The 25,317-nt window shown below is 44.5% G+C and overlaps 1 protein-coding gene across 1 annotated transcript; it reads right to left on the reverse strand.

The window, feature by feature from the left end:
* Positions 1 to 326: 326 nt before the first annotated feature.
* PABPC1 (poly(A) binding protein cytoplasmic 1) lies at positions 327 to 14,981 on the reverse strand. The gene is made up of 15 exons (XM_031591088.2): positions 14,276 to 14,981; positions 9,728 to 9,921; positions 9,506 to 9,621; positions 8,113 to 8,252; positions 6,757 to 6,851; positions 5,663 to 5,800; positions 5,482 to 5,577; positions 4,770 to 5,042; positions 4,489 to 4,582; positions 4,199 to 4,309; positions 3,264 to 3,418; positions 2,740 to 2,824; positions 2,424 to 2,554; positions 2,040 to 2,135; positions 327 to 771 (listed from the first exon to the last, which is right to left on the reverse strand). Exons 1-14 carry the CDS (start codon positions 14,466 to 14,468, stop codon positions 2,043 to 2,045), a joined length of 1,914 nt encoding a protein of 637 aa, XP_031446948.1. The 5' UTR covers positions 14,469 to 14,981; the 3' UTR covers positions 327 to 771; positions 2,040 to 2,042.
* Between the last annotated feature and the right edge of the window lie 10,336 nt (positions 14,982 to 25,317).

Genomic DNA, 25,317 nt, shown 5'->3' on the forward strand with positions numbered 1-25,317 from the left:
GTAAGAACAGTGTGCAAGTGCCACATGGGATTGTGGTGTGCTACAGAATCCCATTACAAACCTTTTATAATGACATTTCATACCAACCAAGGTGTAGTATTTAAAGGGCTATTTCTAATCAGACACTGACAAGAGCCCAGACAGCGTGCTATTAGGGATTTTAAAACGCAGATGTGGATCTAGCTATTCTTTTTGTTTAATGCTTAAGCTTATATTTTCAGTAACAGGTAGCTATAACATTCTGCTACAAAAAAAGCTGGATTCTAACTTGGTATTCTGAAAGGCCTTGTCAGAAGTACAACGTACAAAAAACCATGACAATTAAATCAGTGTTTAAGGAATTTTTATTAAACGAAGAATTTTATAATCCAAATTACGTTTCTTTGCTCAGCTATCAATTCCCACTGTCAACTAAAACAGTGGTGATATTCTGAGCTTTTCCACAGTAAAGAATTACAAAATTAAAGAAAGGAATGCTTTAAATTTTTGTACTGTGCTGAAAATTCTTTTCCCCCGGGTTTATAAAACATTAATTTGTATTTTTTATTTTACTATTTTTTTTTTAATTTTAAATCAATAAGTAATCTAGGACTAGCATTTGTTTTACTAGCCCCGGCATTGCTCTGTACATTGACTTCAAAGTTTCCTTTCCTTTTTTTATTCATTTTATATTTTGCAATGTTTTTCTCAATATTTAATAGTTTTTCCATGTTTAAGTTTTTTTTTTTTCTTCGGTGAAGCGAAGTTCTAGATTGTAGTTCCCGGATCTTTCTGTAAACAAAAACAGTGCTGTTAGGAGGATTTGAATTCAAAGCAGCCCCTTCCTTTCTGACATGCTTTCTGCAACTGCATACCTGAAAATACTATGGGCTTTCAGAGTATAACTCACACCAACGTTCTTTACAAGCACTGCATCAGAGAGGTAGGTGCCCCACTTTTTAGAGATGCTGAAATAAAGCGTCTCAAGTCTGTGATGCTTGGTTAAGATAAAGGAGTCTACAACTGAACAGCATGCTGCACAGCCTGGCCTTGGACTAGGCACAATCCATTGTTACTGTAACAATTTGATTGCAGGTCATCTTTAAGGCCAGCATACCAAACGCTCTAACAATTAGTAACAGTACTTTCAAATTCCATAAAACATCATAGAACACAAGCAGTAACATTCTTAGTTCAGCATAGACAACTGTTCAGCACTTGTTATCTCCAATGTGAAAGTATCAGTAGCAAAAAAACCCAAAAAACATGGGAAAAGCATGACTCATTCTGCCTCCAGAAGGCCATCTCATGCCTGCAGAAAGGAGACCACCAAGAAAAATGAAGGCTAAGTAATCAAATTTAAAAGCAGGCCTTTTCTACCACTAGCTATAAGCATGAGAAGTTCACATGCATGCAAAGCCCAACCAGACTAGATAGGGCATACACTCCTATGTCATCCTCAACTCAACATTTTTCCCCTTTTGAAACTGTAGGAATAGCACCTTTTGCTTCTTCCTGTCATGTAAGATTCAGATACTAACCTCTCAGAAGATAACCAAGAGAACATTGTAATTAGCATTAAAGCTAAACTGACTAAAACGTAAAATCAAGAAAATTTGTAATTTAGTTTTTAATTACTGTGATTTTAAATTTCGGCATACGTAAATAAATTATCATGTAAATAGGCTATTCCATACATTAAGAAAATAGGGCTAAGCATCATTTTAAGCTTACTTCCACAATGTACTCAAGTTCTTCCTGAACTACAGTACAAATAGTAGTGTCTGACAGAACTGCTCATTTTTTTGCAGGCATGCACCAGCTAAATATGCTGTTAGAAAACAATGCTCCCATTCTCGCTAAATACACGAGATGAAGTGCCAGCAGCATTTGCTAAACAAGAGCTGCTGAACTGAACAGAATGGAGCACAAAACTATTTTATAACTGCAACCACAGCTGCTGCTGCTTTCTGTGGCTGCAAATGACAGAAGCCCACTGCCATGGACTAGGTACTACTGCCCTCATTAACCTACAACACTACATTACTCAAAAAACTTACTTATTAAACACTTGGAACCCCAGTAGGGTTATTAACTGCCTTTTGAGCAGCTTCTTTAGCTTGGTGGGCTTGTAGTACGGCTACAGCTTCATCAACCTGGTAAGTAAAAAAACATCAAAAATTAATAAAGGGAAGCTTATTTCTGTTTAAGTTAACAAACTGGTTTGAATTATACATACAAACAATTCCTGCATCATCAAGAAGAAAAGAATAACATCATAGTCTCATAGTCTCAGTTCATGCTAGCTTAAATGACTACTACCCACCAAAAGAAGATATTGGAAGTTCACATTCCGGGCCACTGTTGCACGTTGCCTACTCTACTGTGCCAGCATAAGAACCTGTTAAATCAGTGTGAAAATCACAAGGCAAAAGTCCACCTACCTTCGAACGAAGAGACTCAGGAGACTCGAGCATGTGAAGGAGTTCAGAGTTGTCAATCTCCAACAACATACCAGTAATCTTACCCGCCAGAGTAGGATGCATGCTTTGAATAAGAGGAAATAGACGTTCACCTAGAGAGAAAAAATGTTATCTGGAGTGAGAAATCTTATATGATGAGGACAGCCTAGATTGGAGGAAAAAGAGCAACACAAGTCTCTTCGTTCCAACCTGAAAACCATTTATTCTGTATTCTAAGATTAGTAGCAGAAGTATACTGAGTACTCTACTACAAGTCATAAAGATACCATGTACATACCTAACATCTGCTTTTGTTCTTGTGGAGGGGCAGAAGCCAACATGGAAGCAGTCAAGGGTTCCTGACCTTGCACATGGACAGCAGGCTGCAAATTAATTTTACACCATTTAGAGATTAAATTCTAGCTTATAATTAGTTGCAGCTTCAAATATCCAGTGTTACACAACTCAGCATAAACAATGCCTACACTGTCAGAAACCTGGAATACATTACATCCAAGTCAATTTAATCAAACAAAGCTGGTTCGGACTGAGCGATGTTGGAGATAAGCATCAACCGTTCCATTGTGGAGCAATCACAAGGAAAATTCAGTTTAAGGTATCAAACTAGAAAATATAAAGTAACACAGGATCGCATCCCATCGCAGGTGAACTTGAAACATACTTAAAACCCCAAACTCTACTGGTGCCATAACGCAAAGCCTGAATTCTAGATAAACAAAGGAAACTCTTAATCATACACATTTCCACCCTTAATCTGCAGAAAACCCAGCAAAAGCATGACCAGTTCCTAAAATTACATACCTGCTGCATGGCAACCTGTGGCTGTGTATTAAGATGCTGCTGAGGATTGCGAACACCTGCAGCATATTTGTACTGTGGTACTGTGCGTACAGCAGGAGTGGCTGCAGTAGCTGCTGCTGCAGGACGTGGACCCATTGTTTGTGTTGATGTATTAGCTGAAAAGATAATTCTGTTGGTGAATAATTCAATCTTTAATTCAGCATGCCCTGTACAAAAGTTAACCAATCAAAAAGGAACACCTAACTCAGGTACTGTGTTATTGATTCATCTCAGCAGAAGTGTCACATCGAAGCTTCAAAGCTAGAAGTTTACTGGTTGTCACTTCATAGCCATAATCACTAACGAGTTGCTTTTTCCTACGTGCTATTTAAAGATATGCAAGAAAACATTCACTTTTGGTTAAGTATTGATTTAATTTCATTCTAACCTCACAGGACGCTGGATTTCCTGAGTGCATGCTGTCAATAGCAATCCTAAAAAAGACACCTTCATGAAGTATATGGCTAAAGAAACCCACTGCTTCGGATGTTATCAGAGAGTTAAGACTCCAACACAATTAGATCTAGTTCATTCAGTGACATGCAGGTTCTGGACACACGATAGTTCTGCTACTCAATGTTAAGATCTAAAATTGTGTCATTTCAGAATTTTCACGTGTAAAAAGCAGCTGCAATTGTCACCCCGATGTTTAGAAATGGCAGAAGCTGACATACAGCACTATTGAAACGCACGCTACAGGAAATGAGATGGGGACCACAGCAGAAAACTGATTTTCAGTCTTTGCTGGGATAGTATTCTACACAACTGCCAAAAGGAGAGACCAGCTTACCAATCTAGTAAGAGCTAGAAAAGAACTTATGAATGTTTGAGAGACTCTGAATCAGCAGAACTAAAAAGAGGTTTTATACTTAAAAGTTATTAGAAGGGAAACTCACCAACACGTTGTGTTGACATGACTCGTGGTACTTGTGAAGAAGCCGGTCTCATGGTACTAAATGGTGGTCTGGGAGCTGCCGGGCGGATAGCACCAGGCATGTTTTGGAATGCTGTGTTTTAGGAAAGATATGTTACGTTACACACTGAAACAGCAAATGGTGAGAAGAGTTCAGAAGTAATACCATAGCAAAGACTCATACTGTGGTTCCACGAAAACATATCTAAGATGTCAAAGGTAAAGGCTTATTGTGTTGATCACCATTGTTGGAAAAGCAAAGAAGAGACTTACGATGAGGTCTGGCACCCTGAGCAGTCCAGCGAGGACTAGGTCTAGCAAGTTGAGCAAGTTGATTAGTAGGATAGTATGCAGCACGGTTCTGAGTCTGTCAGATGCAAAAACATTATGTTACCCTGTTATCTTCAGAGGGCGTGCTGAGCAGTGACTCACCTTTCTGCTACAAAATTACAATGCTGAAATTATGAATAAATGCTAATTGTTTTATTTACTTTTAAATCTAAACAAATTACATATATAGTAGTAAGCATTCAGTTACTCAGCTTTATACGTACCTGTGGGATAGCTGCCATGAAGTAACCTGAAGGAGGTGCTGGTTGGTAGGGGTTGATTACTGGGTTAGGGACTGCTCTTACACTTGCCATTCTCTGCATATACTGGTTGGTGAGATGAGCTTGGCGCTCTTCTTTACGCTGGGCTAGAGCTACATATAATGGTTTAGTAGCCACAATTCTACCATTCATCTCTGTGACAGCTTTGGTGGCTTCTTCTGGTGATGAAAAGCAGACAAACCCAAATCCTTTGCTGCGTCCACCTTCCATCATGACCTGTCAGTAAGACAAGAAAATGTTACATCTGGTCCTATTCAACTTACACAAGCTCCTTTTTTCAGCTTATTATGCAAGTGAGACCACAGGTTTGTTTTACTGAATGGATTTATAAAAATGAATGTAATTTAATGACGAGCTAATTCTTTAGTGAATACACTAAAGAAATTATTTAGTGAATACACTAAAAATAAAAACCTCAGCGAGGTAAAACTGAGTACACAAATGCACTAAAATATAACATTTTTCTTCAGTAATGTCAATACACAGTTTATGTCAAGAAAGGTATGATGCGTTTAACCTGAAATACGTAAAAATAAAGAAAACGGGTGTTCATGAATATATAACAATATTAACAATGACAGGTGACTGGGTCACATTTCTCATTCCTCCCTCTCCACTCATCAATTAAAGCACAAGTCCAATCTGTAAGTTTTACCTTTGCACTAGTGATTGTACCAAATGGGGAGAATTCTTTTCGAAGACGTTCATCATCAATTCCATCATCGAGATTTTTCACGTAAAGGTTTACACCCTAAGAAAATAAAGAGTCAGTTTTCAAAACACATGACCTACATAAATACAAAAATGAAGTTAGTTCTCTTGAATTAAAAGGGAACCTGGTATCTGGTGATCCTGTCCTGCTTCATTTGCTCAAATTTACGCTTCAGCTCCGTCTGTCTTTCCACTTTTTTCTGAGCCCGTCCAACATAGATTTGTTTCCCATTGAGCTCTTTTCCATTCATTTCATCTACAGCCTTTAGTAATAAACAAGAGGTTAGCAGTGTTTTGTATTTATTGAGATATTTGTATTCCATGTTATTTAAAACATCATATGTGCACATCTGACTACTGTAAGAGAAGCAATTCACTTATGAATGTATGCAAGACAGAAAAATATACTTTTAAGACAGTACTTGTTCCCATCTCTTGCATGGTTACTTGCACTACAAACAAATCAAACAAATTACAGAACTGTCTTTTGAAAAGCAAGCTTGATTTGTTGCCTTTATCTCTTCTGGGCTGAGTTTTTTTCCTCCTGATTCTATGTCCTTCCTGTCATAGTAAACTGACACAAAGCAACCAGTTGCCAAAGAATTAAATCATACAGCATACTGGCATGCTATAGACACATACGCAAATTAATAGGACCTTGTTCCAAAGTTACTCTTCAAGGTAAAAGCAACATCACAGGGCTGACTATTTTCTTAAAGCTGTGCCAAATGTACTCATAAAATTAATAGCCTTCCTGCTGACTTTGCAGTACTGAAGTCTGAAAAAGCAATCCTTTCTGCCTTGCACTTGCACAAGTGTTTTGTGCAACCAAATTAGATCCAGTGATTCATTTGTGTTTTGCAGAGATGTAATAATTTACCATGCTTGTGTGTTGCCCAGTATGAAGAAATCCAAATCTCACTGAAATCTTTAAGCCCAGCTACAACAGGTTCTTACATTATTCAAAATGTCTCATCTCTACATCAGTTACAGCTTTCTCAGAGTATCTTAATAGGCTCCACAAATGAACTCATTTTGCTCATAAAAAAGCATTTTAAGTGATAGAAACTACATGCAGTTGTCTAGAAAGCAGATATCTGGTTTTGCAGTGCCCTTGGGCAAATATCTCCTGATCTATTCACAAACTTCCTAAGTGCTCACTGACACTTCTTGTTCGGTTTTCAATCAGAATTCCTAAGATGAAGTACAAAAAGCTTACTTTTTGGGCATCTTCATGTCTTTCAAAACTGACGAAGCCAAAGCCCTTGGATTTTCCACTCTCATCAGTCATAACTTTCACGCTTAAGGCAGGACCTAAAATGTCAATGAAATATTTTATGTTGCATATGTTCTCTTCATGTCTTGAATATTGTTTAGAAATTTTAATATTTCATTTCTTCATTTTTTACCACAAAAGATTCCTGCATCAACAACAGTATCTAGGAAATGCCACCCATTAGGATAAGACTGCTGATCTGCCCAGATACTGAACTGTAGCCTTTATGGCTGACACCTGCCATACTGAGTATCTTTTGTATTGCATTTTCAATCATAATGGGATAGGAATTTAACTTCAAAGTGAATTCAGTAATTTTTAATGGAAAAAATAACATTTGAAGTGCTAGTGCTTCCACTCTTTGAAATAGGTACTAAAGGCCGGAAAGGAGACTCTTCTATTAGCTCTATGTGCTTTGGCAAAATGATCTCAGCTCAGCAGTTCTGAACCTTTGTAAAACTGCCGTCCAAATTCAGTTGCAAGAGCTATTAGCTAAATTTGCTACCATTTCATCCACAGATATGTCAGTAGTAAAAAGTAATTTCCTGTGAACGCTACTTAAGGCTGCTACAGGATCTTATGTACAAGGCTCTGCCTCCATTTACATGACATCCACTGGAATCCAGCAAGACAGAGGAAAAATAAAAACACTATAAAAACCAGAAGGCTGATGATACAATAGATATGGCCTATAGACCAGTGTGAGGGTCTGTGACTGGATAAAGGAAGTTTTCCACTTCCTAATTCAACAGTAACACATCAGATACATTACTAGATATACCCCCACAATAATTCTGCCCTGTGCATAACCAAGGGTCAAGACAGAACTGAATGGCTTGCTCATGGTGAAGTTACTTGCAATTTCTTAAGTCAGCCACCACAATGCAACTGAATAAGGAAAGCACAGATACTCTGAATAAAGGTTAGCCTGCAAAGCAGTGAAAAAGCAACAGGAAACTCATTTGTAATGTATCCTGTAGTGAACCCTTAGGATCAATCCACAGAACACAAAACATTTCTATTTGCAACTTCAAGATTTGCAAAATCCACTAAAGAGACTATTTACACAATATTTTCAGATCATCAGAAAGCTGATAGGAGGATTATATTCTATTCCAGTTATTTAAAATTTTGTAGTGGGTATTAATTACTATCTCAAATTCAAACTGTAATAAGGACTAACTTGTTAAATAAAGCTGCAGACAGCTACCTGATTGCTCCTATTACTAAGCACTGTACAGATACAAACTAAGTTGAAGTTCAGCAGTATTTATATAAACTCAAAGCATAAGACATTACCAAACTTGCCAAAGAGTTCCTTAAGTCTCTCATCATCCATGTCTTCTCCAAAATTCTTGATGTAAACATTGGTGAATTCCTTTGCTCTGGCTCCAAGCTCTGCCTCACGTTCCTTGCGGGATTTAAACCTTCCAACAAATCTGGTTCCAGGAGAACAGAAAAGGTATATTAAGAAAGCGTGTCAAGATTTAAAAAATGACTTAAATCCTCTTGCATCATATTTTATTCTCAATCATTCCCATTATTCATTATAGGCATGAAATTCTTGAGATAAAATATTCAAGATAAAGCTATCAAAACCAATTTCCCTATCTTTTTCATATCGGTGCACTTATCGCAATTATGAGCAAAAATGCTTTCAAGTTATTGGCAACACTGTTCGTTCTTGTACAGCCTTTGACATCAGGAGATATGGACAGTGGGAAAGAGCGCTAGGTAAACTGAAATTCTAGATACCAGCATAATCTCTCTGCCACACTGAAAACATGGCAGCCTTGAAATCATTCACCATTTGCCAACCTAGCTTTTAAGCAGGGGATATGAACTAGCCTCCCTCACACCCTTATGTACCTAACCTCTGTCAAAGCAAAGTTGTTTTTTTTTTTTCCTTCACTCAAAAGGCATGGAGAAATAAATAGTGCAACTTGCTCTGCAGTCAAATACCACTGTGAATTGGCTAAGGTCAGAAACATAAGAGAGACTGAACACCCCGCACTACAAAGAACTCGTCTAACACAGAAGTTACAAGACTAATGCTGATTTCTGATTACTATTCCAAACACCATAATGATCAATTAGCTCCGAGGCAGCCATCCGCCAATCCGGCCTAGTTATCACTAATCAATAACCTAATAATCTGTTTTTTCACTACAATATGAGAGTAACTGTGGTTTTAAAAATATTGCTTCCTTAAGTTTTGTTTCCTACTCCTGTTCCCTGGGCGTCTATTAACAGACACTCGTAAAAACATTTCATATAGTCAGACTACTCTTCAAGATTGAGTAGCTTGGGTGCTCCAAGTTTCACTCAAAAAAGGAGAACACACCTATCAAAAAAATTTATAAAGAAATCATTACTGTCCAGAATACCCCATGGGCTATACTTCATCTGGGATCAGTAACACCATAAAAGAATTTCCCAAATCTTCATCAGAGCATCGGCTCATAAGGCAACCGATAAAACTTTTCTTCTTCTCTAGGAAGAGTTTTCTGAACTTATTTTGCCTTAAAGTAGGTAATGCAGCTCCTACTATTGCTAGCACTCAAATTCTAAATTCTCTTTAGAACCAGAAGTGTTCAGAACAACCTGCCTTTTCTAAGTAAGCCTTGAGATATGTGTCTAGAGTAACTTGAATTCAGTTTGTTGATCTCCAACGACGTATTTATGTACTTACACTTTGCGGTCATTAAGCAGCATACCATTCATTTTTTCAATAGCTCTTTCTGCAGCTTCTTGTGTCTCAAAATGTACAAATCCATAACCCTTGGATCCATTTTCATCACATACCACCTATTAGAGAAAAACTTTGTTGTAATAATCATGGAATGCTTCCTGCATAATTTGAATTCTTTTTTTAATGTTAAATTGTTAAATGCACCCATAGCTTGTCACTAACCTTACAAGAAAGGATGTTTCCAAAAGCAGAAAAAGTGTCATACAAAGCTTTGTTGTCAATTGATTTGTCCAAGTTTTTGATGAAGATGTTTCCAACGCCACTTTTGCGTAGAGATGGATCACGCTGGGACCACATAATGCGCACCGGTTTGCCTTTGATGACATCAAAATTCATAGTATCCAAAGCTCGTTCAGCTGGAAAAGAACCGTGGAATTAGTGGGAAATACTAAGGTTACTTAAAGAAGCACAAGAATAGCATTTTAAGTACAATCCTTCAGAAAACTTCAGCTGTTTTAAGTCCGGTACCACAGCCATCAAGATGCATACCCAAACTTTCAAGGCAAACAAAATCCGCTCTTTTATGCAAGTAAAAATTGGCAAGTACCTTCTCGGCTAAGGCAGCACTGAAGAAAAAGGAAGGTGCACAGGTCAGCTGGGTAAACAGAAGAAATCCCAGTAGCAGTAGTGACTGTACCCTGCTGTGCAAAGGAGTGACCCTCACAGAGGAAATATATCAAACAATGGCAATTCTGACCCATTTTCAAAGGAGGAAAGGTTTTAACATCTGTAAAATTCAGCTGACCATCCCTAGACCACATATGTGTGTACCATTCCAATAAAAATGTTTCTGGGGGTACAACATATGCCCACACCGGGCCTTTTGCCAGCATTAACATACCAGTGCCTAAGTCACCAACATCCCCATAAACTGAGAGAACTGCTTTGCCAGGTGCAGTTCAAGCAACTGTTTCACACAGCACTTCAGTAACAAAAATATCTGTGATGGACTTCCAGACCAGGGACAGTTCAAAGAGATGTAAAACTAGTATTTAAATTAGAAAAGTCTCAAAAAACATACATTAAAAGTTCACAATTGAATATACACAAGGTCAAAGAAGGAACAAGCATTGAAACAGCACAATGCAGTAGCATAAACCAGCTTTTGTTACTCCAATGGAGCAGCTTTTCCAGTAGAACTCCTTAGCTAACTTTTCAAAGCCTGAATTTAAGACCTCAGTACACTTAGGCAGGGAACTGTCAAGACATCCTCAGTTTTCTTATGTCCTTTCAAAGCAATGACACACGCCTGTGATCTTTTAAGTCAACAAGCTATTTATGCAAGAAAGAGACAGCTCTAATTTATGGCAGAGCTCATCTCCTACACAAGTTTTTTTTTAATTTTTGTTCTTGTCTGGAAGAACGTAAGAAAAAGTTCTGATACACACCTGAACTCATACCCATCTGCACCAATTCATTTCACTGCCATCTGCGCATAGGAGAGCACTGAGATGTTAACAAGACTGAAATCATTTTGTATTAATTTAAAGAAAAACTGTAACCGTGTCAGTTATTTGCTTTTCTTAGAAGCACTAAAGGCCAGCCACATTGTCAAACTCAATCTCTTTTTCCCTTAAAGTGCTGCTCACATATCTGGCTTTGTTACTGGACACCATGGCCAAGAAAACTTGCAATCAGCCTCTGGTTAGCTGGTACACTGCGTTATCGCCTTTCTTGCCGTGATTCAGATTGCAAGTGAATTTTAAGATTATATTTCCTGAAAGACATCTGAAAAGGATAACCAGGTAAATGGTTGCTTTATTGTTAAAAATGCCTATTGATACTGTTACCATATTCACATGACTGTAGCAAGATAACTGATTTAGTGGCGAAATGACAAAGATGTAAGTATTATCAATCTTTATACGCCAATGAAGATTTCACAAACTTTACTATAAGTAAAGCAGGAGAGAAGAGCCAGCCTAAGTCACTGATTTTGGGCAATGAAATGCAGCAGAGCACTTTAAATTACTAAAAAGACCCGATAAACAAAATCAACTGTGGACATCAGGACATGCTGTAGTAGAACCATCTAACACCGGCCTTGCCCTGGAAGTCATTAGAACTATTACTGCCAGCACCAGCAAAAGTGCCAGTAATAAACAGCTCATTATTTCCAGAAGTAGCAACAGGGCTTGCTTTTACTAGAAAATAGGCTTTTCCAATTTGTGCTAATTGCTTCTAGAATAATCCTGACACTTCTCAAGAATGTGCGTTCCCGGACACATTTCCCAAAGTCCCAGACATCTGATTCCAACCAAAGGTGTCCTTCCCCGCCTGTAACACCCTGCTCCGCACTAACCGCCAGCTGTATCTCAGCCTGATACAAGTTATCCAGAACAAGGACAGCATGGCAATCTCTGCTCCTCTTTTTCTCTGGAGCACACGGCCAAGGAATGTCAAGATTTCTGCTTAACCAGCACCACACTGCCACACCACAATATACTTTAAAACATCACTCGAATATTTTGCACAATTTACTAGGTATAAATTACTCTCATTAAAATCGGTAGGCAGTAAAATTGGCTTGCTTCTTTGCATTTCAGCTGGCTGCCACAGAAGTCCGTGCTGGTTTGCAGAGGACAATCCCATTCAGCAGTTCACTTGTGACATGCAGACACACCTACCCATGCTACACTTCTGCTGATGCTGCCCAGCTTTATGCAATGAGTCAGGGTTCCCATTTCAGTCACAGCAACTGGCTGGTCGACTTCAGAGCAACTTCACCACCGCACAGAAAACATGCTCAGCGCTGAGCTGCACTGTATCTACTCAGGTATAGCTATAAAACAATATAATAAAGCTCTGGAAATGCAGCCACTGACAAACTGAAGGGAAACTGTTCAAAAATAGGTGTAGTTCAGTGATGAAATGACGTTTCCTGGGCTTTACTCTGGACAGTGACTCAAATTCAGAGAAGTCACAAGTGTGAAATGTGCGCATACCTCACAAGTGTGTCATCAGCCTAAGGAGCTTGGGGAAGAGCTGTGAGATCCCCAGTTCAGACAGCTGCTAACTCAAATGCACCTCCCAACGCTTTCCTAAGCCCCAGCTAGTAGTTACCAGCTGCTTAATGAGCACAGACTGGGGTGTAGCTAAAAATTAGGCTAAACCAGGAGAAGGCAGCTAGCATGGAATTAAAAGGAAACCAGTATGATGACAAGAGTAACCTTTTCTCCTCAGAGTTGTTATTTCAAGGCTTCAGAAAATGGGTTGTGCGCCCAGCAGACACTTTCTAGGTATTTGTCAAAAACATCAAATTCTAAACTCACTGCAAAACTATGATCACGGTATCACTGCAGTGCACCCCAAGCAAGAGCCTCCAGGTAACTGGGGTGCACGGAGGGCAAGATTTGGAAAATTACCTAAAAATGTGAAGAAACAGCCTTTTCATAAAAGGCCTGTTTTCATATTCTGTCTGAGCAAGCACTGCTCAGGTGAAAAGCTCCATTGACTCCCATATGTGACAAATGACAAAATAAGTACAAAGCTTGGGGCTGTTCAGTTAACCACAAAGGTGAGGCCTGTTTTACAGAGCTCTGTCATTATCGAGGAGGAAAAGCATCTGGAACACCCTCAGCTTCTGCCCTGACATTATCATACCACAGTGCTGACCCTCTGTTTTCCTTTTTGAGTGACCTGCATCGTAACTTTTTAATGACTAAAAGCAACGTGTGGCAGGGCAAGCATTCAGATTCCATGATTCTGAGCACTGGCTGGGCAGATGAAAAGCTCTCTGAAGTCAGAGGGCTGAAAACAACTGAAATCTTTCACGAAAAAGGGTAACTTTTACTCCGCTCCTCCCATCCCGACACCATCAGGGCATCAGAGATCCCACCCTGATGGCAGCTGTGTGCTGAGGCCAATTCCAACGGGCAGACAATTCAAGTGCCTGAAAAGGTAGTAACTCAGACCTCTCGCTCTCATATGCTTGAAAATAAAATCACTATAACGGAAAGCTGTTTAGTTGACATTATTTGAAACCGAACATGCTCTCGCTGGCCAAATTATCTCTTGTAATCGGATTCCACAGAACTTTACGGGGGTCAGACGTGTCCCTTTATAGGAACGCCCTGGCACGCTGAACTCAGCAGAGACGCGACCAGAGCGACACGGGAACTTTCCTTACTGATGTAACTTCAGAGAAACGGGAGCACCGCAGAGTTCCGGAGAGGCAGCAAGCCGCCGAGCAGCTGTCAGCGTGCGGCGGGGCGGGCCGGGATGCGGCAGGGCCGGGAGGCCGAGCGGCTCCCCGCTCCCACACGTGACGGGCCGCCACAGCGCCGACGCATCGCTCCGGCCTGCGCCGGGGCCGGGCCGTGCGGCGGCCCGATGTGCCGCCCGCCTCCCGCCGCCTCCCCCGCCCCAGCCCCGCTCGCGCCGCCGCGGCCGTTACGGAGCGGCCGGCACGGCGGCGCTCCCCGCCCCCCTCGGCCCCGCCGCCCCCCGGGGCCGCCGCCGCCGCGCCGGGCCCCGCGCCTTCCCCTTTCGCTTCCCGGCAGCGCCGCCCCCCCGCCCGCCACGAGGCGCGGACGGCCCCAGGCCGCGCGGCGGCACCAACTTCCCGGCCTCGCTCCCCGCCCGGCGGAGCCCCACCCCGCGCCCGGGGAAAATGGACGCGGCGGCCGGGCCGGGCGAGAGGGGGGAGGGAGAGAAGGGGGGGGGGGGCGGGGTAACATGGCTCCGCGGCCGGGCCGGGCGCTCGCTCACCGTCGGCGGGCTGCTGGAAGTTGACGTAGGCGTAGCCGAGAGAGCGCCGGGTGATCATGTCCCTGCAGACGCGGATGGAGAGGATGGGCCCGGCGGGGCTGAACTTCTCGTAGAGCATGGCCTCGGTCACGTCGGGGTGCAGGTCCCCCACGTAGAGGGAGGCCATGGGGTAGCTCGGGGCGCTGGGGTTCATCCTGCCGCCGTCTCCCGGCGCGGGAGGGCAAGGGGGAGGCGCTGGCGAGGCGAGGGGGCCGCGGCGGACGGGCGCTCCGTCGGGGCAGCGGCCGGCGGGAGGCGACGGCGGCGCCGGGGGGATCTCCGGAGGCGGATTCGAAACTTAACGGCTGCGGGCGGCGGCGGCGGCGCGGCGGGGCGGGCGCTGCGGGCCGGGCCTGGCGGTGCGATGCGGTGCGGCGGGGTCGGGCGGGCTGCTCGGTGTCTCCTCTCGGCTGCGCCGGGTCCGGGACTTCGCTTCACCGGGTTCTTTTATATCAAACCGGCCGGTTGCAGGAGGTCGTCGGGAGGTGGAAGGAAGGGAGGCTTATTTTTTTTTAAAAAGGTTTTTTTAAGATTTTTTGATTTTTTTTGGCTTTTTTAGTATTTTTAGTAATAAATGGTGCGGCGGGGCCGGGCCGGCGTGTCCGGGTGTCCGGAGCACACGCACTGCGCACACAGCTCCGACGGCGGCCGGGGGACAAGGGGGAGGCCGCCGCCCCGGCCGCGCACTATATATACCCGCCCCGCCCCCACCCGCCCCCACCGCTCCGCACGCCACGCACCGACGGCGCGCACGGCGCATGCGCCGCCGCGGGGGGAGGCGGGCGGCCGCGGGGGGCGCCGGCCCAGGCGCACGCGCAGCGGCTGCAGGGGAAGAGGCCGGGAGGGAAGGCGCCTGCGCCTCGCGACGTCACCGGGGGCGGTGGGGGCTCGGCGGCAGAGCGCACGCGCCGACGGCGGAGCACATGTGCGCAGCGGGGGTGGGGCGGTGGGAGCCGGCCGAGCGCCGCGCGCACGCGCGAGGGTCGAGCGGGAGGGGTTTAGCGGAGAGGCGCGTGCGCCGCGCCGCGTCGCGCCCCGCCCCGCGCGTGCCTGGGGCCGTCCGCGCGGGGAGAAGGCGAGGGAGCGCGCGCGCGCGCGCGCGCGGGAGGGCAAAGAAGGTCGCGTGCCGGCCGGAAAGGGACGGCCCGGCGCATGCGCGACAGCGGCTCCTTCCGCCACGTGGGGGGGGCGGTGTGGGGGGCTCTGACGTCGCGTGGCGGTGGGCGGGGCTTGTAACGGCCTCGGGGTCGCGGCGGGAGCGGGTCGTGCCTGGCTGCTCGGCTCGTTGCACTGAGCTTCGGGGCTGTGGCGGTCCCCAGGGGAAAGCAACGGTGCTGGGGGTGTGGGAACGTCCCGTGTGCTTTCTGTCGGTTCTTCGCACCTAAATGGCTTGTGGTGAACATGGGCAGGCTTTCTGTATGTTTTTGTTAACTCACGAGTGCAGGTTCTTACGGAAGAATGCAGTCAGCTGTGCCTCATGGTGCTGAGCTCGCGAGTGCGCGAACAAGGCCAGCAGCCGCCCTGCGTTTGTGAAAGCCTTGGGTAGAGCAGTTTTTTAATCTGTAATACAGTTGTTGTTGTTCAATAAAAGTTCCAGCAGAAAGAGGAAGCGCTGCGTCCTGTCTCATTCTCCTGCCACCAGCATTCGCCATCTCAGGCCGCAGGTTCCTCTTCGCCAGCACTGCGGCTCTGCTCCTTATGGCCCCAGCCCACAGCCGGGCCTGCATCACTTGTGCCTCCCAGCAGCGGCCCTCTGCTCACCCCCTGCCCACAGAGGCGTTCCGTGCTGGTAAGGCAAGGCTCTGCGTCAAGGTGGCTGATGTGAACTCGCCCTTGGCTGCTGGCCCTGCCGTAGCAATGGTTGCTTCTGTCAGTAAGCCAGACGGTGTCGGCAGCACCTTCCAGCACGGTTGGACGTGTTAGAATTTAAACTCCAATTTTTCTAGTAAAAAAAAATTACACTCACTAGTTTACATTCTGGTTTATAATGCCCTCCCTAGGATGTGCTGTGTACTGTTCCATTCCTGCTTCTTTTCACCACGTCTCATTTCCCCATGATTTCTCTGTCACTGGTACCTGGGTTTTATTCTTACTTACTTCTTCTTGCCCACACATCTGTCCTCGGCACTCCTGGATGGCGGCAGACATCAGAGTTTTTTGACACTGAATGCTATTAGGGAAGTTAAGATATCCATCTTAACCTCAGATGGATATCTGGCAAAGTTCAAATTATAGTTCAAAAGCTCTGGAGCTTTCTAGTTAAGTATTTCTACTATTTCTTCTTTCACCAAAATAATATGTTTCTTGTCTTTGTAGGTTATGCTCATGCAGTTTTGACTTGAAACAGGGATGTAAACATTAATAAAAGTGTTGCTGTCTTCACACTCTACTTCCCTATAATGACATAAATTGTTAAACTGGAAATGTGAGTTTGCTTTACAAGAGAAAAAAGCTTCATGATAGGAGGTAGGTAAGTTAGGCAGTGCCCAGAACAATTGTCCTGTCCTCCTATAACAAAAACATTTACCTTACTTTTCAAGATGTGGCCTAGGTGTTTTAAAGCAAGAAGAAAGGATGCTTTTGTGGCTGGGACACTAAGTTTGAACTGAGGTCTAGATTCTGTTGCTGGCAAATTGTGCTGGTCATTTAGGGGTCCGTCTTGTAGAGGACTTGGAAGATTACACAAACTGTGTCCTGCTGCTGCTCGCCCAGAGCTGCAGTTTAGAGCCCCAGCTGAGGGCCAGGCTGAGAAAGGTAGCCTGGCAGGAAGGCCCTGGGTGGTGCTGCCCGCTTTGCCCTTCTTGGACTCTCCAAGATCCATTTCAGCTCTGCTGCTCTCCACTTCTACATGTTGTCGGGTGGAAGCTCCTGTAGCACATTTGTCTCATCAGCTGGGCTTCCATTGCAGGTTTTAAACATGCACAACTGAGCCTAGAGTTGGTCTTCTTTATAGAAATGGCTTTTTTGAAGCCAGAAGCTTGGGATGTGGCTAGAAGACATCATTCAGTGCTTGATAGCTTCAGAGGATCCAAGCCAAACAGGAATTGAATGAGGAGTAATAATTCCTTATTTACAAATCTTTGAAGTATTTCACAATCCAGATAGTAGGACTTACCTGGTGGGCACATTGTCTCCTTTCAGCTAAAGGTTTGTAGAAAATAGAAAAATGATCAAACTTCATGCATTATTTTTCACTAAGAGCAATTGATTAATAATTAAAACTAGCAGGATACCTGTTTTCTAAAGTGTTATACGGAAGTTGGGTAAAGATCCCTTGTAATTCAGAGGTCTACACAGATACAAGAATCTTACTTTTCTGCCAACAGTATTGCGATTTGTGAATGTGATTATATTTATTCTGGTTTATCATGAAAATGTGGAATTATTGAGATGTGTTCAGAGCTCAATGAATTTCCTCTTCATTGCCTAGGAATTAGGGCTTTTTGATGTATGGTGGAGCTGGTGGAAATGATGCAAATCCAGCTTTGTAGTTAGCTAAAGGAAGCATTTTTAAATTGTACCTGAGAAGTGCGAATATTGAAGAGCAATACCTGTTAAAATTGACACAGTTGATATTTGATTTGGAAAAAGTTTCATTGTTTAGAATCTGCATGCTGTGTTGCTGGGTTGAGGAACTGCGTGATCTCTTTCACATCTCAGCATTTTCCTTCTCAGTTTAGCTGCAGTGTAACACTGCATGCTAACATTGCATTGTGAAGGCTAAAACCTTGATGCTCTGTGTCAAAGAGATAAGGAAGAACGTGTACCTTTAGAAGGTTTCTTTAAACCGAGGGCCTGCTTGATAATGCTGTTTGCTTTTGGCAGCTAACTTCGTCCAAATATGCTTCCAGTGCTGAGATAAACTTCTGAGCAGGGTCCCAAATTCTGAGTATTTTGTTTAATAAAAAATAAAAACGTAAAATGGAAAGCTAGATCTAAACCTCACAGGCTATGTATTTTGGATCTTCTCGGGCATGGGCAAGAGCAGTTTTGCTTTTTTATTTTAGTGGCTATTTAATATGCAATCTTCTTCCACGTAAAGAGCCATTTCCTTTACTGAACCAGTGAAGGAGAAGTCATTTTTGCAGAGAACAGGGGAAGCATCATCATTCTCAGGCAGCCTTGACATGAGGGAGGTGGTTAATAATGCTGTAATGTGCCTGAAGCAAACAAAGCAGCAGGTTTGTGTAGTGGGAGTTGTTTCTCCAGTGCAAAGTGCAGCTGAGGGAATGGGAAGGTGCTGAGTATGGTCAGAAATAGTGCAGCAGTTTTCCCCTCATGTCTCAGGAGTGTACTCTGCCTCCCACACCTCACTGGAAGAGAGCCTTGGCATACACTGTCAGGGTCGGAAGGACAGATGGACAGAAGAGGAGGTGCTGGAGTAGAGCCTGGGAGCAGAGCTGTGCTGGGAAGGCCCTGTCTGGAGGCTCAGCTGCTCTGGATCAGAATTGCTTAACTGAGGGGCATGCTCCCTTCATCAGGAGTTATAGCATTTCTTCCTAAAGAGCCAAAGTACTTGAAGCAAATATATTTGAGCATTATGCTGCTGTTCTGAGTACCCGCAAAGTGCCTCACAATGACTGGTAATTGCTGTGCACTTGGGGGAGCAGCAACATTACCATACTTCTATGCAAACACCTACTTTCTAACAGATTCTTAAAGATACAGAATGAAGGGGGGGAAAAAAAAAAAAAGGCAGGCAGGAAGGAAGCCTGATAAGTGTCCTAGTCCATTCTCTCCCCAGTGAGGACACTATGTCACCTCTGACCAAGATTTTTCAGGCATTTTCATAGATATTCTCAAAGGATGGCAGTTCAGTAATCTCCAAGGATCTCTGTTCCAGCACTGTACTCTTCTTAGCTTGGAAATGTTTTTCCTAATGTCTGACCTAAGTTCCTGTTCATGCAGTTTCTTCTCATTCTATTCCCAGTGGAAGTGCAGGACATTTTCTTTTTTTTTTTTTTTTCTCCTTTCAACTACTTTTCTCCTAACAAAGTCATGTCTCTCTTGCAGGGCCTGTGTTGGGGTCATTTATCCTGGTCCTGCAGAGCTGGCTCAGTAAGTGGGTCAGGCTAGAATGAGTTCTGGCATGATCAGATAATGTGTTTCAGATGGGCATTGCTGAATGAGCATGTATGTGTTATAACGACTTTGTGCCAGCATGTGCTGGAGTCTGTTGCTCCCTCTTCCAGGGCGAGTCACAACAGCTTGGTTGTGTGCTCAACATGGGCATGATAGTGTGCTGGCCTTTCTGTGTTGCAGGGATTTTGCGTGTGTATTCCCTTTATAGAAGGCTGATGGTAGTGACATGAAGATGTGGTACCTAAGAGAAAAAACGGATTTTAATTGCAGCTGGCCAAATTAAGCTCTACAGTGATGTGAGATTGCCCATATGCAGGACATAGTTCTGTGTTTCTTATTCCTTGGGCATTGCTTACCTGTAAACATTTATCGCAGGTCTCACTCCAGGCCCTTCAGCCATTTGTTGCAGTCCTGCAACTTTGGAATCAGAAGCCCAGGCTGGTGCCAATCCCTTCTGGCTCTGAAATGTCTGCCTGCAGCTCCTCCAGCAGAGCCCTGCAAGCCCCAACAGCCCACAGCTAACTATCTCAGTTCACACAGGGAGCCAAAGAGAAGCGTGAGGACTGGAAGTGATGTATGAAGCGGCAAAATGAAATGGTACCCAGATTCACAAATCTGTGTGAAACCAAGCTGGGGCTATGAACAAGATGGAGTAGTGACAAGATGGCCACTCTGGACCCATCTCTGTTCATGGCCATTTGCTTGCTGAGCTCCCTTGTCCTGATGCTAGGGCACCTCTTGTGCTTTGCCCACTTTTTCAAACCATTACATCAGTTGCAGGAGAGTCCAGGCAAACCTCTGTGGTAGGATTAGGACATAAGACCTGAAGTCTGAGGGAGGAGAAGACCTGCTATAGCAAGTGCCTGGAGAGAAAGTTCAAGCAGAGGATCAAAAGGCTCTGTTTGAGGGAAGCTGATGGCATCAGAGTAAAGAGGCAGGTGGAGAGCAAGAAGAAACAGATTACAAAAGCTCCAAGGTAGCTGGACTAGGCACCTTGAAGCCCTGGCCTGGATAGAACCTGCATAAAACCTGCTTTGAGGTTAACCCATCACAATTGTTTGGACAAATCTAATCCACCATGAGGAGTTTACATCAGTTTATGTTTCACATCACACACTGCTTTTAACCCAGTTTGCGAACACTGAAGATCAATTTTTTTTTTATCATTAATCCCTCATTTGAGGAAGGAGCCAGCCAGCTTGCCCATAGCATGACGTGAATTTCTGGACAAAGTTGATCCCTTCTCCCCACCACAGCAGAGTTTTTCTCTCAGTTTGAAGGGATCACACTGCAATTAATAACTGCTTTATAGTACAGCTCTGACCTGTCAGAGGTGGGAAGTAGGCTCCTGCCTTTGTGTATTGTAACTTCAGGTGTATTTTGTGGTGTCAGTGACTTTCAGTGCATTTTGGGTTAGAGCTGGGAACACAGTGTGGCCAAATCCAGTCTTTTTGGAGTAGGCCTGTGCAGCCGTCCTTTAGAGGGCACTGGGTGACCACTGGTTGTTTCACCAGCTCCTGAATGTACACAGTGGCTTGCTGCCACCAAATGAAAGACTATTTCCCTCTCCTGCTCCTTTCCTTGCTGCTTTTCCCCCTTCTTCAGACCACACAATCCCAACTAAATTCCTCTGAAGGGTTTTGTCTGTTTGTTTTTGCGGTGAAATAGTTTGGGTGTCTCAGTGGCCTACATCTGCTCACAGAGCCAAAGATAAGGAGCAGGGTGTGAGGCCCGGGTACAAAGGGAGTGTGCTCCAGCCTTGATAAAATGTTAATTGGCCTCCTGCGAAACTCTTTCTTTGGGAGCACAGTTCTGGAGGAATAATTAATTACTAGTTGTTCTGTCACTCTGTTTTACCCAAAAGGAAAAGGAAAGGAAAAAGGGCTGAGTATTTGTGAGAGGGCTGAAGAGCGATGACATGTCTGGAGGGTTTGGGACCCTGGGCCTGAGAAGAGGTCTGATGGAAAGAGGATGTCAAAAGGGGAGAGCAGACCCTCCTCTAGAGCATGAAGCACTTCATGAGAGCCCCGAGAGATACCTGAAGCAGGAGTTGGCACCTAACATAGCCTGACAAAACAAGGCCCAGCTGCTGTGGGAAGTTCATGGGGGGTCTGTGGCCTTCCTGAAAACCCGAATCCAGCTGCCACTGCCACTATGTTGTCAGCACTGGATAAAACATTTTTGTGTCCTTTAAGGGCATGAGCTTTGCCTGGCAGAGACTCATATAGCTGCCTCCATGCCTCTTTCTGGGTCAGCTTCCTTCTTCTTGGGTTTCATGCAAGCCTGCTCAGAAATAAAGTCAGGAAGAGGTGAGCTAGGCTGCAGTAAAGCAAGACCTCTCCTCTTCACCCAGATAACTACAGCATGTGGGCCAAGGACCCATGCAGGCCATTTATCCTCTGGTATCCTTGGCCCCTCAGCAACTTCTGCCTGCTGGAATGGATCTGCTCCTCTAGTGCAGCCTCAAACCTAGAAGGCCAGGTCACACAAAAATAAGGTAAGACACCTTCTCTGATGGGAAGAGGGTGGAAGAAGACTTCTTATGGAAGAGGACTACGCCTAGCCCAGCACTACAGGCTTAGCTCAAAGTAAGGGCTTTAAAAACCAACTAAGGGCAAACTCTTCCATCATGGTCCCTGCTAAATGTATTGCTGCTTGAAATAAAACATTAACCATTAAATGGCTAGTGGTATTTAATTGCAGTAGCACAGGTATAGTTAAAACTGGAGAGAGTAGAAAATAAAAAAATAGCAGATATTCAGTCTGTAATTTCCAAGGTTATCCAAAGAAAATATATAGCATAAACAGGATAAGAAGCACTGTCATAGAATCATAGAATCACCAAGGGTTGGAAAAGATCTCCGAGATCATCCAGTCCAAATGTTTACCTACCACCAATATTTCCCCACTAAGCCAAGTCTCTCAGTACAGCATCTAAATGTTTCTTAAACACCTCCAGGGATGGTGACTCCACCACTTCCCTGGGTAGCCTATGGCTTTGATGGTCACATGCACACGGGCATAGACTGGTTTCTACTACTTTTTTTTGTGCTATTTTTTTTTTTTTTCTCCAGAGAAATGAGCCTGTTTTGTCCAGATGCACCTTCCATCTCTGTGGCTGATGCTTCTGTGCTCTTTGCCCAGGGTGCACACTACATAGGCATGAATGAGTAGGTATGAGTACAATGAGCTTGCAGATTCCCGCACTTCATTCCCACCTTCATCCCACCTTTCTTCTTATCACAGTATCCACATGAAAGCAGTTAGTTTCATCACCAGGATTTGCCCCCTAACCCGAGCTGCTGGAGGAAGAACAGTGGCTCCAACACATACTGCTTGTTTTATCAGAAAATGAGGGTACATGTTGAGAAATTGCAGAAGGCAGGAATGCATAATTGGTTGTGCAGCTTCCTTCCTTGAAGAAAAGACTGTTTGATACCCTGCACCCATTAAGCCCTGCCCCGATTGCCCTGCTGTGCAATGGAGCAAAGAATCATGAGGAAAGGAAAACGCAGGTTAGGACATCCCTGGAGATGCCAAGTCCTTGTTAAGACTGTGTGGACATAGGGAAGGTTATAGTCCTTGGCTATCCCCAAGCACATCTGGGCAACTCACACAAAGTCTTTGATGTCACCCAAAGGGCTGTAGGAAGAGCCCCACTGTTGGAGCAGAGCAGTGCATCAGTGGCACAGCCCCTCACCCAGATCACTGCTGGCAGTGGGCTCCTTGCAGTTCTCTCCTACCCAGGCAGTTCTGGCCTAGCTGCTCTTTCTCTTCTGCAGGAGCAGATGACCACGCAGTGCTGCAGTGACCAGATTCTACTGCAGGTGGTGAAGCTATTGGAGTCCTGCTGGGACATGCAGTGGCTCCATGGAGTGAAGGAAATGCAGTCAGTTCTTCTCCCTCAACTTGAGAGATGAGGTTCTCGTGCCCTGTGTGGGCAGCAGGCACAGGTGGCAGGAGAAATATGACTTGGTTTTAGAACAAGCAGTCTCTGGGCTAAATGCAGTCCTTTTGCTGGGATGCAGAAGCAATCAGTTTAAATTAGCAAGTTCCTACCCATCTGCTGAGCGTGGTCTGGCCCAGAGCAAGACGAGATGTCTCAGATAACCAGGGCTCCCAAGTTACTGCCATCAGTTGGGGCTGATCTGCCACGCATGCCCTCAGCAATGTGTTATAGTCTGAAGCACAGAAGATTGGAGCTCATTGCAACCACTCTGCAAGAACAGGCTGGACCTGGGGGTCTGTGTGCTCTGTATCGCGAGGGTCATGCACTGAAATGCTCAGATACATCTCTGTCTCCAACATCTTCAAAAAAATGTGCAAGCAACAGGATGATGTACAGGCTCTTTCCTTCACTCTTCTCCACAAACACATTTGTACAGCTAATGGAATCCTCCCATTATAAATGAATAAATGATGCCCTGAGTGTGGGGTAAGATCAGCCCCTAGGGCTCTCCTGGCTCTCCCCTGCCTTTCTTCCATCCAGTATCATAACAGTAGTATAAAGCCTTTCTTCCTGCTATCAACAAGGATTATTGTAGCCAAAGCTACATTATGCCCTGTGTCAACTCAAATATCAGGATAACCAATTGAAACAAATTACCTTCTCCATTTCCCAGCTCTTTCCTCTGTGTCTTTCAGCTATTTTCACCAGGAAAAACCCAAATCTCCTAACAAAAGAATCTTGTTCTCCATTTACCTTCAGTAGGATTGTGTGTCAGTGCTACGTCTGCCTGCTGCTCCCTGGAGAGCAGGGTCAGGGTGCTGGCAGGTACTTTCCACCCAGCCACATCCCTGCCTGTCTGCATCACTTTGGGATGGAGCCAGAGGGAGGTGACTGGGGGCAGTGGTGCCAAGATGCAATCCCAGGCATCACCACAAAAGCTATTTATAACTTATCCTCTATGTGCTATGGTGATGAGATAATAGGATAGCTGTTTTGCTAGGCAAGCTGTATTTCTTCCCAACAGATATCTCTTGCTTTGTCATCATTGCCTTGCTCTAATAGGAAACCCTTTTTTTTTTTTTTTTTTTCAGGAAGTGTCTCCTTAATTCCTATAAATAAGAAGACATTCAGTACGTGAGACACATACCGAAACAACATAAAATGTTGGCAGCAACAACCAGCCTATAGAGAAGAGGGCCATGGGCTGGAAGCCAGCCACTTGGACCGTGGCTCACCACGTCGTCATTTGGAAGAGCCACCTCCACCAGTGGCAGTGTTGGCCATCTGATGGCTCCTCTTTCATGGGTTTTGGTGGCCTGATTGTGAGGGGCTGGTCCCTTGTGCTGACTTCCACACGACTCTCCATGTGCTTTGTATGGGCACATTGTCATTTTGGTGGACCGAGTTTGGGGCACTCAGCAGAGCCCAGATACTCCCCTTATATCTCATAAGGTTTTCTAGAAGTACCAGAAGTAGCAGAAGTAACATTTTTCTAAAATCCAATAATAATCCACAAGGGAACAAGTTTCTATCAGCAGCATTCTTAGAGAGCTGAGCAGAGAATTACAGCTGTATGACGCCATTTACAGAAGGTTGGCTCAAGAGCTTTATAGCTAATTAATGCTCTCTGCAGTCCCATGTGCTTTGCCACAGCAGTGTGCTTGCAGGGATATATATATATATATATCTTTCACTTTTTGTTCCTCCATGAACATCTGTGGCAGCTGCTGGTGGCACCTCATTCTCCTTTGCAGACCTGTAGTATGTAACCCATTTGTGGAAGGGAGTCTGAAATATCTTGGGATTTTGCTTTCCCCTTTCTTCTGGCACAGGAAGGAGATGCTTTGTTCAGACGTGCAACATGCTGGCACCTGGGGTCAGCCATACCTCTAAACCAAGGTGTCCAAGTTTGCCAGAGTGCTTTTTGAGGATGGCCAGCTGCATGTCCACACTGCTGGGGACGGGATGTGAT

The sequence above is a fragment of the Phasianus colchicus genome, chromosome 3 (assembly GCF_987193195.1).
Source record: "Phasianus colchicus chromosome 3, bPhaCol1.hap1.1, whole genome shotgun sequence".
In the NCBI taxonomy this organism is placed as follows: Eukaryota; Metazoa; Chordata; class Aves; order Galliformes; family Phasianidae; genus Phasianus; species Phasianus colchicus.

Excerpts from the sequence above, each read along its gene's own strand:
- PABPC1 (XM_031591088.2), bottom strand. The coding sequence starts at position 14,468 with ATGAACCCCAGCGCCCCGAGCTACCCCATGGCCTCCCTCTACGTGGGG. Across the intron at positions 4,583-4,769 it reads TCATGGCAGCTATCCCACAG|ACTCAGAACCGTGCTGCATA; the intron begins GTACGTATAAAG and ends TGCATCTGACAG. Across the intron at positions 2,136-2,423 it reads CTGAGTCTCTTCGTTCGAAG|GTTGATGAAGCTGTAGCCGT; the intron begins GTAGGTGGACTT and ends TTTACTTACCAG.